Raw genomic sequence first — 12,635 nt, 5'->3', positions numbered from 1 at the left:
GGCAAAACTTGCTAATGCTCACGCTCCTACTATCTCACAAGGATCCATGGAGTTCACTGCCAATCCATTGTCATTGATCAATGAATTTGCAGCTTACCTACAAAGTAAGGGACACGGAGGAGGCACACATGGTCAAGGCAATGAAGAGGGTAGTCACACAGCTATGTTGGGACAATTTGCCGGATTTCTTGCTGGAAATGAGAAAGTTCCAAAGGGAGAAGCATCAGGTATACTCAAAGCCTTTACTACTGCCCTATTAACTAGTACTGAAACTGATTGTTGGATAATTGATTCAGGCGCCACAGATCATATGACAAACAAAGTTACAAATTTACATCATTTTAAAAAAATTTCAAGCCCCTCACATGTGTCTGTTGCAAATGGAAAAAATGTCTTAGTTTTGGGAAAAGGAGAAATAAACTTACTCTCTCAAAAAACACCTTCCACTGCCCTCTATGTACCAACCTTTCCCTTCCAACTTTTGTCAATTGGAAAGATCACCAACACCCTAAACTGCCGTGCTATTTTCTCACCAAATAAAGTGATGTTTCAGTATGTTCTCACCATGAAGATGATTGGTGAAGGGGTCTTCATAAATGGACTTTACTACCTGTGCAAGAATGCATGTTTCACTCAGGCTCTTCAAGCTCAATCAAAGTCCATAGATGAAAATCAACTTTGGCATAGGAGATTAGCTCACCCCTCTGAACTTGTCTTGTCGAAACTGTTTCCAATTTTTTGTAACCCTTATCCTACTTGTGATACTTGTCAATTTTCTAAGTTTACTAGGCTACCTTTTGGTAATTCAATGTCTAGGACAAGTAAACCTTTTGAAATGGTACACACCGATGTATGGGGACCTGCAACTGAATCAATGGAAGGTTTTAAATATTTTGTTCTATTTGTTGATGATTTCTCTCGAACAAGTTTTCTATATCTTATGAAATCAAAAAGTGAAGTCCCTACCATTTTCAAAGACTTTCACATGCATGTTAAAACGCAATTTCAATCAAACATTAAGGTTTTAAGGTCAGATAATGGCACTGAATTTCTATCCAACAACATGCTTCAATACATAAGTTCTCAGGGTATCATACATCAAACCAGCTGTGTGGGGACTCCCCAACAAAATGGAGTAGCCGAGAGGAAAAATAGAGATCTCTTGGAAAAAACTCGTGCTCTCATGATTCACATGCACGTTCCAAAGAAATTTTGGTCGTTTGCCATCCTTACTGCCACTTATCTCATCAATCGACTTCCAAGTCGTGTGCTAGGGTTTAAATCTCCATATGAAGTTCTTAAGGGGAGGAAAATAGATTTGACACATCTCAAGGTGTTTGGTTGTGTATGTTTTGTTCACATCCAAACCTTGAACCGTGACAAACTAGATGCCAGGGCAACCAAGTGTGTGTTTATGGGATACTCGACCACTCAAAAGGGATACAAGTGCTTCAATCCAGTCACTAAGAAGTGCACAGTTTCAAGAGATGTGAAGTTCGAAGAAGACTATCCATATTTTACAAGTCAGGGGGAGGATTTAGTTGACATGTTCCCACTCCCTCAAAACTTTAATTATCCGATGTTGGAAAATAGATCAGTCATTGTAAGTCCAGATTGTGAAGAAGTTCAAACTGACCAAATTACTGCCAGTGAGAGTGAAGACGAGTTTTACTCTGATCATTCTCCGCCCTCTACAGAGTCTCAGGTGATTAAAAGAAATCCTCCTCGAATCAGAAAACCTCCAGTCAGGTTGCAGGACTATGTTACATATGCCTCACGACATCCAATCAATGAATGTATCAGCTTTAGTAAGTTCTCAACATCTCATGCTACATTTCTCAGTGAAATTGATAAGCACTATGAACCAAGAAGCTTTCAAGAAGCATTTCTTCTCCCACAATGGAACCAAGCCATGAAAGAAGAGCTTCGTGCACTGGAAGAGAATTGCACCTGGAGCCTAGTTCACCTACCACCAAGAAAGAAGGCTGTTGGAAGTTGTTGGATTTACAAGACTAAATTCAAAGCTGATGGATTTATCGAGAGACACAAGGCTAGACTTGTTGCTCGAGGTTTCACCCAAACCTTTGGTGTAGATTATAAGGAAACATTTGCACCGGTGGCCAAGATGAACTCAGTCAGGGCTTTACTGTCAGTTGCAATCAATTGTGGGTGGTCACTCTACCAAATGGACGTGAAGAATGCTTTCCTTCACGGCGAGCTGCAGGAAGAAGTGTATATGCAACCTCCTCCAGGCTATGATGGTATTAAAGGCAACATGGTTTGTAAATTGCACAAGGCAATATACGGATTGAAACAATCACCAAGAGCTTGGTATGCCAAGCTCAGTTCTGTTCTGGAAAAGGCTGGATTCATGCGAAGTAATGCTGATTCTTCGCTATTTGTAAGAACTGGCACCAGGGGGAAGTTGGTGGTCCTCATCTATGTTGATGATCTTATCATCACTGGAGATAATACCGTGGAGATTGAGGCACTAAAACTCTCACTACATCAAGTTTTCGCTATCAAAGATTTGGGAAGGTTAAAGTATTTTTTGGGGATCGAAATGGCAACATCTTCAAAATGACTGTTTCTACATCAACGGAAATATGTATTGGACCTCCTTCAAGAAGCAAAAATGCTTGACTGCAAGCCTGCTATCACTCCCGTTGATTGTAAACTGAAGCTCAGCATAGATGGAGAAGCCATGCATGATGTAAGCTACTATCAACGATTAGTAGGCAAGCTCATATACCTTACTATCACTCGTCCAGATATCACATATGCAGTGAGCTTGGCTAGTCAGTTCATGCACTCTCCCACTGTTGATCACCTTAACCTTGTTAAGAGAATCCTTCGTTATCTTAAGGGTTCAATTGGGCAAGGAATTACAATGCATAACAATCAGTCCACTGTCATTAGTGGCTACACAGATGCAGACTGGGCAGGTAATTCAATTGATAGGAAATCAATCACAGGCTATTGTACATTTGTTGGTGGAAACCTTGTCACATGGAAGAGTAAGAAGCAATAGGTAATTGCTCGTTCCAGCGCAGAGGCTGAGTATCGAGCCATGGCAGCCACTGCTTGTGAACTCATTTGGCTTAAAGGGCTTCTTTCAGACTTAGGGTTTCCTAGTTCTACCCCTATGACGCTTATGTGTGATAATCAGGCAGCCATGCACATTGCTGCCAATCCTGTGTTCCATGAAAGAACCAAACATATTGAAGTGGATTGTCATTTCATCAGAGCTCAAGTTCAAACGCAAATCATCCGGACCATGTTCACACGAAGCCATGATCAACTAGCAGATCTTTTTACAAAGGCATGAGCATCATCTCAGTTTCATCGGTTATTGGGCAAGCTTGGCTCAGTGAACCTCCTCGATCCAGCTTAAGGGGGAGTGTTGAAAATAATGAGTTCCTTGATTTAAGGAATGTTTTATTCCTTGTTTTATTCCATGTTTTACTCCTTGTTTTACTCCTTGTTTTATTCCTTGTTTTAAGGGGAATGTTTTTTTTTGTTTTTTCTTAGTCTCCTTCCTCATATATACCCGAACCATTGTACATTGCATATATGAAATATACATCACAAATTAAAGCTATAATTTCTATATGGTCAAATAGCCATAAGGTTAAAAATAACTCGGAATGACACGAAAACCGTCTCCAACTAAGGGCTAGGCCAAAAGTTTGTGACCCCCACCAGGCCAAAACCCCCCAAATCAGGCCAGCGGGCTGGCCATTTCTAGCCAGCCAGTCAGCCCTTCGACGTTAGAATGTCAAGCTTGACTTTGTGGCAAGTGCAACAATACCACGCTTTCTTTGTTATTGTGGCAAGTGGCACTCAAAATATGTCTGAAAACTTTATTTTAATATGGTAGTTTAATTTAATTAACTATATTAATTCAATTAAAATAATAAATTATTGAGGGGTTATGTTTGATCTGTGGCTCTTTGGCCCACTTGGTTGGAGATGATATAAAATATGGCCTGCTATAGGGCTAAACATGGCCCTTTGGCCCTCCTTCGGTTGGAGATGGCCTAAGAGAGTAGGTGGGCCGCCTAGGGCTCTTACTCGGAGGCCCCCCAATTTTTATTTATTATATATCTACATTCAGATTACAATGTTATTTTTGTTCAAATAAGAAGTTTACAGACTTTGAGTCTTTGAGTGTTTGCTTATAGAATTTTGTTAACCATACCAATTACAATTGTCTCTCGATCTATAAAGAAGTTTTTCAAAATTAAAGTTGTTCAAATCTTATCGTCAATCAACTATGTCACAAAATGGATTAGCTATTTGATCAATTGAAAAAGAATTGGTTGAAAAATTAGATTATGTAAATTTAATTAGTACACATACGCCTAAAAACGCAAGATGTGTAATATTTAAGTAATGTTTGTATATATTTCTTCTTTTCGTAAAAAATAATAATATTTGATGTAGAAATAGTTTCATGTATTTAACAAATTTTAAATTTGTATTAATAATTGATTTGTTCACTTCACAAGAATAATTTGGACATCACAAGAAGCTCCAGCACATTAAATAAAATTTTGTTTATCAAAAGCTTTAAATTATATGATATGACTTTGTGAAAATATATCAAATTACCAAATTGTCAATGGCTTGCATCTCTACATGGTGAATCATTTATTAATTATTGTATTTTATTTCGTCAAGTTTCGATACATGTAATATAATATATTGAATTTTAAGATAAACAAAATTACTTACATCTTTAGCATGTTACTCATTCTCCCTAGCCTTTTAGATAAATATCCTTACGATTTTTGTTTAATAGAAGTCAACACATTGAAAAAAAAATTAGAATATGTTACTCGCCTACGATAGAAAACAATATAATGCTGTAATTTATAAAGTTAACTTCCAAATTGGTGTTTTTGTTTTGGGTTTTTATCACAAATGATCATTGAAATTGGCCCACATGACGATCTTGAAAATATAATTTTTGACAGAATTATGATGAAATGGTCACATTGATTTGAGGCATTTATTTCTAGGGCTACGTAAAATCGATTTTCAATTTCAATAACCATCTTAATGATGTGGGTCAATTTTAGAGACCATTTATGATAATAAAAAAAAATTAAAAAAAAAGGGACTTGTGAAACCCATTTATGTGTCACATCAGCACATAATATAATTTTTGACAAAATTATGATAGAAAGACTATATTGATTTGCGACATATATTTTCAAGGATGGACATCCATTGATTTTCAATTTCAAGAATCATCTTGATTGTGTCCATCAATTTTAGGGACCATTCTTTTCTTTGCAACCAGAACAACTAAAACACCTAATTAAGCAATAGCCCCAGTTTTCCTTTTCTCATAATTTTGCTTGTGTTTGCAGCAAAGCAGATTAATAATTAATCCTCAAAAAAGTCTATATCCTTACTTCAATTGGCGGGAGTTCAAATCTCATAACCACAATTGTGAATTGTTGAACAAAAAGGAAAACAAAATGCATATATACAAAACAAAACGGCTTCAAACATGACAGCGATTCTAAATTCAAAACCTTAATTTTGTACACTTTCACAACTTTCAATCACAAAGAAATTGAATGAAAACCACAACAGAATTGTCCGTCGTCTTGTAACTTGTTAACTTCACGGTACGAATTCATCAGCAGATCTTGAATTCAACTGACACTGGACGCGTTTGATCAACAATCAAAACGCAAAAGCACTTCTCCTTCCAACAGCATAGCTTTTGCTTCTAGGGTACAAGTCACCCTTGACACCAGCCGCACCTTCATCAAAATCCGCAGGTGTATCTTCATCAATCCTCCCCATGGCCACGCTGCCACATTTTGGCAAACCAGCCGGAGTATTCGATACCCTTTTCGGTCCCATACCCGATCGCATAGTTGTGGTTGTAGCCGATCGTTTCATCTGCTCTTGCATGATCATGCTCACGTCAATCCTGCCCCCGTAGTTCCTCGCTGACGCAGCCCTAATAAGCTCTGAATAATCATCACCGTTTTCACTTAACCTAGAAGAAGTTGACCTAACGCTGAAGCTCCTAGGCAAGCCTTGAGTGACATTACCACCAAGCCCTCCAACTACGCCACCGTAGGCCACTCTGCCGCCCATGTCCGTCATGCTTCTGACGTAAAAGTCTTTGGCCTTGCTCAGGACTCTGATGGGCACCGTGATGATTTTCATGAACTTGTTCTGGCTATTCACCTTGGTCTTCCTCATGTTCTGCACAACTTTTACGTGATACGAAAACTACTGAATTATCTGTTGGAGGGCCCGAAATTTTTCGATGCGAAAATCGGGTTTAGGAGGGAAGAGAAAAACTTTGATGGAAAAAAATGTGAGAGAGAGGAGGAGTTGGGTGTGATGCGAGGAAACTTGGGTTTTATACAAATGGTTTTGTAGAAGGTGAAGGTGGTGGGTTTAGACTTTTCAAAACACACGATGGAAAGTTCAATAAAATACAAAATAAAGAAATTGGGAGATAAGAACGAAGAGCTGGTCTGGGTGTATTTAATTAATCAAATGATAAAGTCGGCCGAAATTGAAAACGAAGGGTAAAATTGACTAGGAAATTTTCAAATTTGACTTCTTATTTATTTACTTGGTTTTACTTTATGTTCTTAATAAATAATTTTCCCACTCTTTTTTAATTTTATAAACATTTTTAACAATGATAATATTATTTACAAACATATTTATACCTCCCAAACATTTTGTTGTTTTTTATGCGTTGATCTTTAATTTGTAATTTAACGGTTAAAAATTAAGATGGATCTCTAAAAAATAAAAATAAGTATGTGAATATATAACACTATTTAAGAAAAAATAAAAATGAATATGTGAATATATAACACTATTTTTTTTAATAATTAGATCAAATAAATAAATAAAATAGAGAACCAAACGCAAACAGATATGTGTTAAAAAAATATACTAGTACACAGAAATGAGTTATTTTATTCTTCTCGTCAGAAATGATTTCTTTTTATTCCCTTTCATGGCAATTCTGTGTTCAAGATAATCAACTTAATAAAAAAATTCAGTCAATTGCTGCTACTGTAATGACTGCTAAGAGCTTACTGGAACTATTGTATTGTTGAATTAGAGAGTCAAGTGTCCTCAGCGGCAGTACCATGGCAGACATTGACTGTCACAGTATGTGTGAACTGGTTCTCTCTGGTTTTAGGTAAGATTGAATATTTTAGACAAATTTAAGAAAAAGTTTTGATTGACACCGTCATAAAGTGTTACTAATTCTTTTACGAGAAGATGTATGGTTGTTTTTAAATATTGTAGTTAAAGTTTATGATATTGTATGATTATGTGACAAGTAGAATAAAACGTAAAACTCACTTTTTATTACACTAGATAATATCTATCATATTATCCTTGAACATAAAGGGAAATCCAAAGGCCGGCTTGCCAACATATTTATACCATTTTTGGGCGTTTATTGTTGTATTTTATTATTTACTCATATTATAATACACGTGAATTAATACATCACGTGATTATATAAAGACTGACTATAATATTTATAAGTATTATAAGTATTTTGAATGGTAAGGTGTCATGCAGTCATGCTGCAATACAGAATAAGGGTCTATCTATATCCAAAGAAGTGTTAGGCATAAAAAGGGCAGTTTCCAAATGCAGCCGGCCAACATATTTATATAATTTATGGGCGCCCATTGCTTCTAGGTAATGATTGAAATTAGGTGGCAGCCACATTTAACATGCTTTTAAGTTTGTAATTAGCATGGACACCAAAGTTTGACATTAAAAGATGCGGGTGATGTGACGATTCTTGTTTGCATGTTATGACGTGGCAAGTTTCCAATATACTTCACAAAATATGAGCGAAGGTTGAGAATTTGGGCCCAAATTTCCATAACTTGTGTCATGGCTCAGCTGTCCGACTACAAGTCTATTAGTAAAAGATTTAGTTCATTATATGTAATTATGAATTTTTATGTCCGACTACAAGTCTATTAGTAAAAGATTTAGTTCATTATATGTAATTATGAATTTTTATGTCCGACTACAAGTCTATTAGTAAAAGATTTAGTTCATTATATGTAATTATGAATTTTTAAGTGTGATTAACGTTACGGTCTAGTAGTATTCTTTTTTATTTGTAAGTGAAAGATCTTAAGTTTGATTTTCGCCAAAGGTAAATTTGAACCACATTATTACTAGCCTATTGTAAAACTGAACTCACCTTCCTCTCTTTAGTAATGAGTAAATTTCACGTTTTGGCGGCGAAAATTCAGCAAACATTTTGTTGCACTCTCTGCGCGGCGGTACTGTGGATGAAATGCTCACTCTTGATTCAGGAAACACACTAGGATAGCATTGGCGTGGTAAGAGAGGAGCTCAGAGAGCAACCTTTGGCTGACGCCAACCCTAAAATATTTGGTCGGAACCGGCTTGTCATCACCCCAAATGCTACATATTCGGCCTATGATATTCCGCAGTTTCTCGACAACATTGGACTTCGAGGTGCTCATCCTTTCAAAACTAGGGTTTTGGGTTTAACAGAGGAGCTGGTGTGAAGACAGCAGAGACCTTGTTCTATGGAAGCAACGGTTTCGATGAGCAGCCTGAGAGTGTTTGCGGGGACGGAGATGGGACTGTGAACATGGTGGCTTGTTGGCACATGAATCTCTGTGGTCCGATACAAAAAATCAAACTCCGAAAACGATCAGAGTTCCGCGGGGGGGGGGGGTCTCATACAGCAATACTCAAAGATGAAGATGCACTAGATGAAATAGTTAGGGAAATTTCTGGTATTAATTCCTAGTCAAGTTTTGTTGAGAATGCAAGTGTTTAATGAATGGATAGTTATATGGGGATGCTAGCTATCTTCTCTTCCGAACGTCGCCACTCCATCGCCTTCAACTGGCCAAGAACATGGAAGATTGAAATCGATGGAGTTGGAGAACCCGGAGCAATGATTCAAAAGGCAAGAGACTGCTGCAATCATTCAACCAATAACATGTTTAATGTAAAACATGAACTTGTAACTATTAATCAATTCCGTTGACATGGATAAAAGTACGAGTTGTCTGTCTATTAAACTAAATTCAACAACTATTGACCAAAAAAACAAAGTTCAAAAGCTTACAAGTTACAATTGAAGAGCAGTCTGCATTACTAATATCACAAATCTGCCAAAGAAAGTGCACTACTGTCCTTTAGAGTCTTACGTGCACGCCAAGATACGTCGGAAGCTGTCTTTGATGTTCCCATCTGTAAATTGATGAAAGAATTACGGCTATTAGTATAGATTAAGCAAGTTCTGATATCGGATTACAAAGTAGAACAAAAATAATAGTTCCGTTCACAATTCATTTGCTTAACCAATGTCCTAGGCAACAATTTGGAAAAAGAAAAGTCGCTTTGTTGTTAAAAATGAAAGTTGTTACTTTCTCAGATTCTAGAGTTACTTGCAAGCCAGAGGAAAGTTCACCTTGGTCTCCATAAGCCAGTAATCTCGCCACAAGCTCGAATCTTGGTCATAAGTCTGAAGTGCAGAAAAATACAACTTCCGGGCATTTTCAAGACCAGTTTTATCACCATTTGATGCAAGGTTTGTTTCCAATTCTATGCAGGTCCTATATAGAACTAGCCCAGGGCGTGGTAAAGCCGTAAAGCTGCAATTCAATTGATGCAAACATAGACACTTCTTCGTAAGCAAACTGCATAATCTAAGATGAAATAAAATAATGTAGAGTTATTAAGGATGAAATGGCCTACCGCTTATACATCACTCTAGCATGCGCAATTCCATCTTTTTGAAGAACAAAATTCACAATAATAGAAGAGAGGGAAAATCCTTCGTCACTGCCACGATATTTAATTAACGATGTAACAGCAACCTCAACCAACATGTCAAAATAATGTTTTTGACTGGCAAAGAATTTAAGGGCCTGCAATTGGAGATAATGTTAAAGCGTCTCATCAAGATAAATGGTAATTACATACTGTCATATCGGAGTTCATCAAATTGAAAGGTGTGGATAACATACCATTACCCACAAGCTCTCAGCTTCTGAAATTGACAGTCTTGTCAAACCATCTTTTACAAGTTCAAAGATCGATAGCAGCTTATCTTTGCTCAAAGAAATAAGATCCCTTGTCGAGTGCTTCATTTCTATAGAGGCCCATAATACCCACACCTTTGCTGAATTTGGAAATTTTCCACAACAAAGATTGTGTGCCAGTCTCCGAGCTTCATCCACTCTTCCAAGTTGCAAATATAATGAAATATGTTCACAGGCAAGTTCCTCATCAGTGCACCCCATTGTATCAGCCTTTTGGTAAAGGCCCAAAAGACGTGAAACATAACTAGCAGATTGATTGTCTAGAGAAGTCTCGTTGTCTCCTTCTAGAAGAGCTACAGCACCCATGAGAAACTTTGCATAGTGCTTGAACATTTTGGCCGAAGGCAAAACTTGTATGGCATCCTCATAGACCTACCCATAGAGCATGACATCCGTTTTATTCATCACTCATTTATAGATAGGGACATAAGATATATCCAAATGGAGTCTAATTCAGTTTCAAATATAGCATGGATGTTAACCAATTAGTCAATAGAAGACTAAATAAACCACTCTAAAAGTGCAGGATTTAATCAGTAATACATGCATTTAATACCTGAATGGCTTTTCCCATACAAGAAAATGTTATTTCTTCACCCGTCTCCTCCTGTGTACTTGCAGGATTGTATTCAAATTTAGCAAGCCAATCCCAATACTCTGGCTCTGTTGAGAAGTCTCTCTTCATGTCATTTAGTACTTCCTCACCCATTTCCCCAGATTTAGCCAAGTTGATAGATTTCATTATCTCTAAAAACCGCTTTCTCAGGGTAAAGCTAGAGGGAAGAGCTTTAACTGCTTCACTGTATATGGTTTTTATCACACCACAACCTACCTCTTGTAACTTATCAACTTTCTTCCTTGATTTGCTTTCTTCGATATCTGACCCTTCATTATTTTCATCAATTTCTCTTTCTTCATTGAGGGGCATGTATAAATCTTTGTTTTCACTTTTCCACTGTTGCTCATCAGCACTAATCTTATCACGAACCAGACTGCCCTCATCCTCTCCAAGAGCAACCTTTCGAGCCTTTAGTTTATTAAGGAATGTGAGTTCCATCCGGAGATACTCCAACCAAAGATCTTCTGAATTTTTGCAAAATCTCAACCCCTGTAGCATTGTATTACGGGCAGCTTCGACATTTGAGTAGTTGTCGAATTCCCAAGCTGCTTTATAAATCCAAACAGATGGCTGCTTGGAATGAAACCCAATTACCTTATTCAAGACCTACAAAACAATCCCAAATCCAAGAAAAATAAATCTACGGAACCAAGTTTGAATGCAGTAATCAATACTGAACTTTGAAGTTAAATTCACTCCACAAAACAAGAACTGTTAACAATTACCTCCTTGATCCTACCATTTCGTCGCTCTTTACAAAAGTCAAGGTAGCGAAACCAGAGTTCAAGATCACCAGTGAACCTAGTGACAGCAAGCCTATAAATATCAAGAATCCTCCTGACGCCAGCAAAGTCTGAAACCGACTTCCTCTTCCTCTTCTTCTTCTTCGTCTCCTCGTTATCTTCCCGCTCCGGCAACTTTGCCTTTTTCCTCAAGCGCCTTAGCTTGTCGACCTTAGTCTCGTAGTCAATGTAGGCAAGGTAGTCCTCCTTGAGTGGGCTCGGCCGCTTGAGCCGGAATTCAAAATTGCGACGCTGCTTGACAATCTCAGCAAGCTCACGTCTCGTGAACAGTTCCTCCTTCTCCAGGTCGTCCAACTCCGGGAGCATACGCTCCATCCGGTACTGGACCACATCCGCCATTTTTTCTTACAGCTGAGCAAGTCGGCTGCCGGAGTCCAACTGGGAATATAAAATCATGTCAATGACAAATTGCTGACAAATAACAATCTCTCAACCATCTGCTTTCTAACCATGAAAGCTGGTAACAAACAAATCGTCGAGCTACATGTCGGATTACTACAACAAGCACTCTACACAGAACCCCAAATTCAAAACCCTAATTTTAAAAACACAATTTCAATTCCCAGAAGTAAATTTACAATCTTTAGCTTAAGCTGGAAAGAATCAGCCGCTCACCAATCACAACAAAAAAAAATCAAATAAAAAAATCAAATCAAATTTGTTGGTCAGACAGAAGAAAATGAATGCGATGAGCTGAGAAAATTACATACGTACCTGTTAGCTTCAGAGAGACTGCAATGGAACTGAGTGCTGAGGTAGAAAATCGAGAGAGAAGACCCGGCCAGGGATTTAGGCGCTTTTTAATTTTATTTTTTAGGGTTTTGGGGGTTTAAGAGACTTAGTAGAAGTGGGCTAAAGTTTGGGCTTCGGTGGGCTTAACTTTTGTGTAGGTACAATGTATGATGCAGTTTCACCAGTATGTTTTTAATTCAAATTCTTTTTCATTCTAAGTTAGGCTTCATTTTTTTCTCTATCTCTCTTATTGCAGGGCAGTCTTCGTTTTCCCTCCATATTCTATCAACTTTTCTTTGGCTTTAGCTTATATTATTTTTTTTTTAAATTCTTGCTTACTCTTTACCTCATATTGGGTTTCTA

At 37.5% G+C, this 12,635-nt stretch overlaps 3 protein-coding genes across 5 annotated transcripts; 1 reads left to right on the top strand and 2 right to left on the bottom strand.

The window, feature by feature from the left end:
• The first annotated feature begins 2,635 nt into the window (after positions 1-2,635).
• Positions 2,636-3,031, top strand: LOC137718174 (uncharacterized mitochondrial protein AtMg00810-like). Its single transcript, XM_068457675.1, has one exon. It carries the CDS (start codon positions 2,636-2,638, stop codon positions 3,029-3,031), a length of 396 nt encoding a protein of 131 aa, XP_068313776.1.
• A 2,669-nt stretch (positions 3,032-5,700) lies between these two features.
• On the bottom strand, positions 5,701-6,231 carry LOC137718173 (uncharacterized). Its single transcript, XM_068457674.1, has one exon. It carries the CDS (start codon positions 6,229-6,231, stop codon positions 5,701-5,703), a length of 531 nt encoding a protein of 176 aa, XP_068313775.1.
• A 2,549-nt stretch (positions 6,232-8,780) lies between these two features.
• On the bottom strand, positions 8,781-12,342 carry LOC137718214 (uncharacterized). Of its 3 annotated transcripts, none has more exons than XM_068457715.1 (8): positions 12,255-12,342; positions 11,463-11,918; positions 10,675-11,343; positions 10,044-10,490; positions 9,772-9,944; positions 9,485-9,668; positions 9,140-9,264; positions 8,781-8,988 (listed from the first exon to the last, which is right to left on the bottom strand). In XM_068457715.1, exons 2-7 carry the CDS (start codon positions 11,877-11,879, stop codon positions 9,175-9,177), a joined length of 1,980 nt encoding a protein of 659 aa, XP_068313816.1. In that variant the 5' UTR covers positions 11,880-11,918; positions 12,255-12,342; the 3' UTR covers positions 8,781-8,988; positions 9,140-9,174. The 3 variants fall into 3 exon arrangements, with proteins under 3 accessions (XP_068313816.1, XP_068313817.1, XP_068313818.1); XM_068457716.1 differs by having other exon boundaries at positions 8,781-8,985; XM_068457717.1 differs by lacking the exon at positions 8,781-8,988 and having other exon boundaries at positions 8,999-9,264; positions 12,251-12,322.
• Between the last annotated feature and the right edge of the window lie 293 nt (positions 12,343-12,635).

This window comes from Pyrus communis, chromosome 15 (assembly GCF_963583255.1).
Source record: "Pyrus communis chromosome 15, drPyrComm1.1, whole genome shotgun sequence".
Taxonomy (NCBI): Eukaryota; Viridiplantae; Streptophyta; class Magnoliopsida; order Rosales; family Rosaceae; genus Pyrus; species Pyrus communis.
The sequence above is the reverse complement of the archived record's forward strand: the minus strand, read 5'-3'. Positions and strand labels throughout refer to the sequence as shown.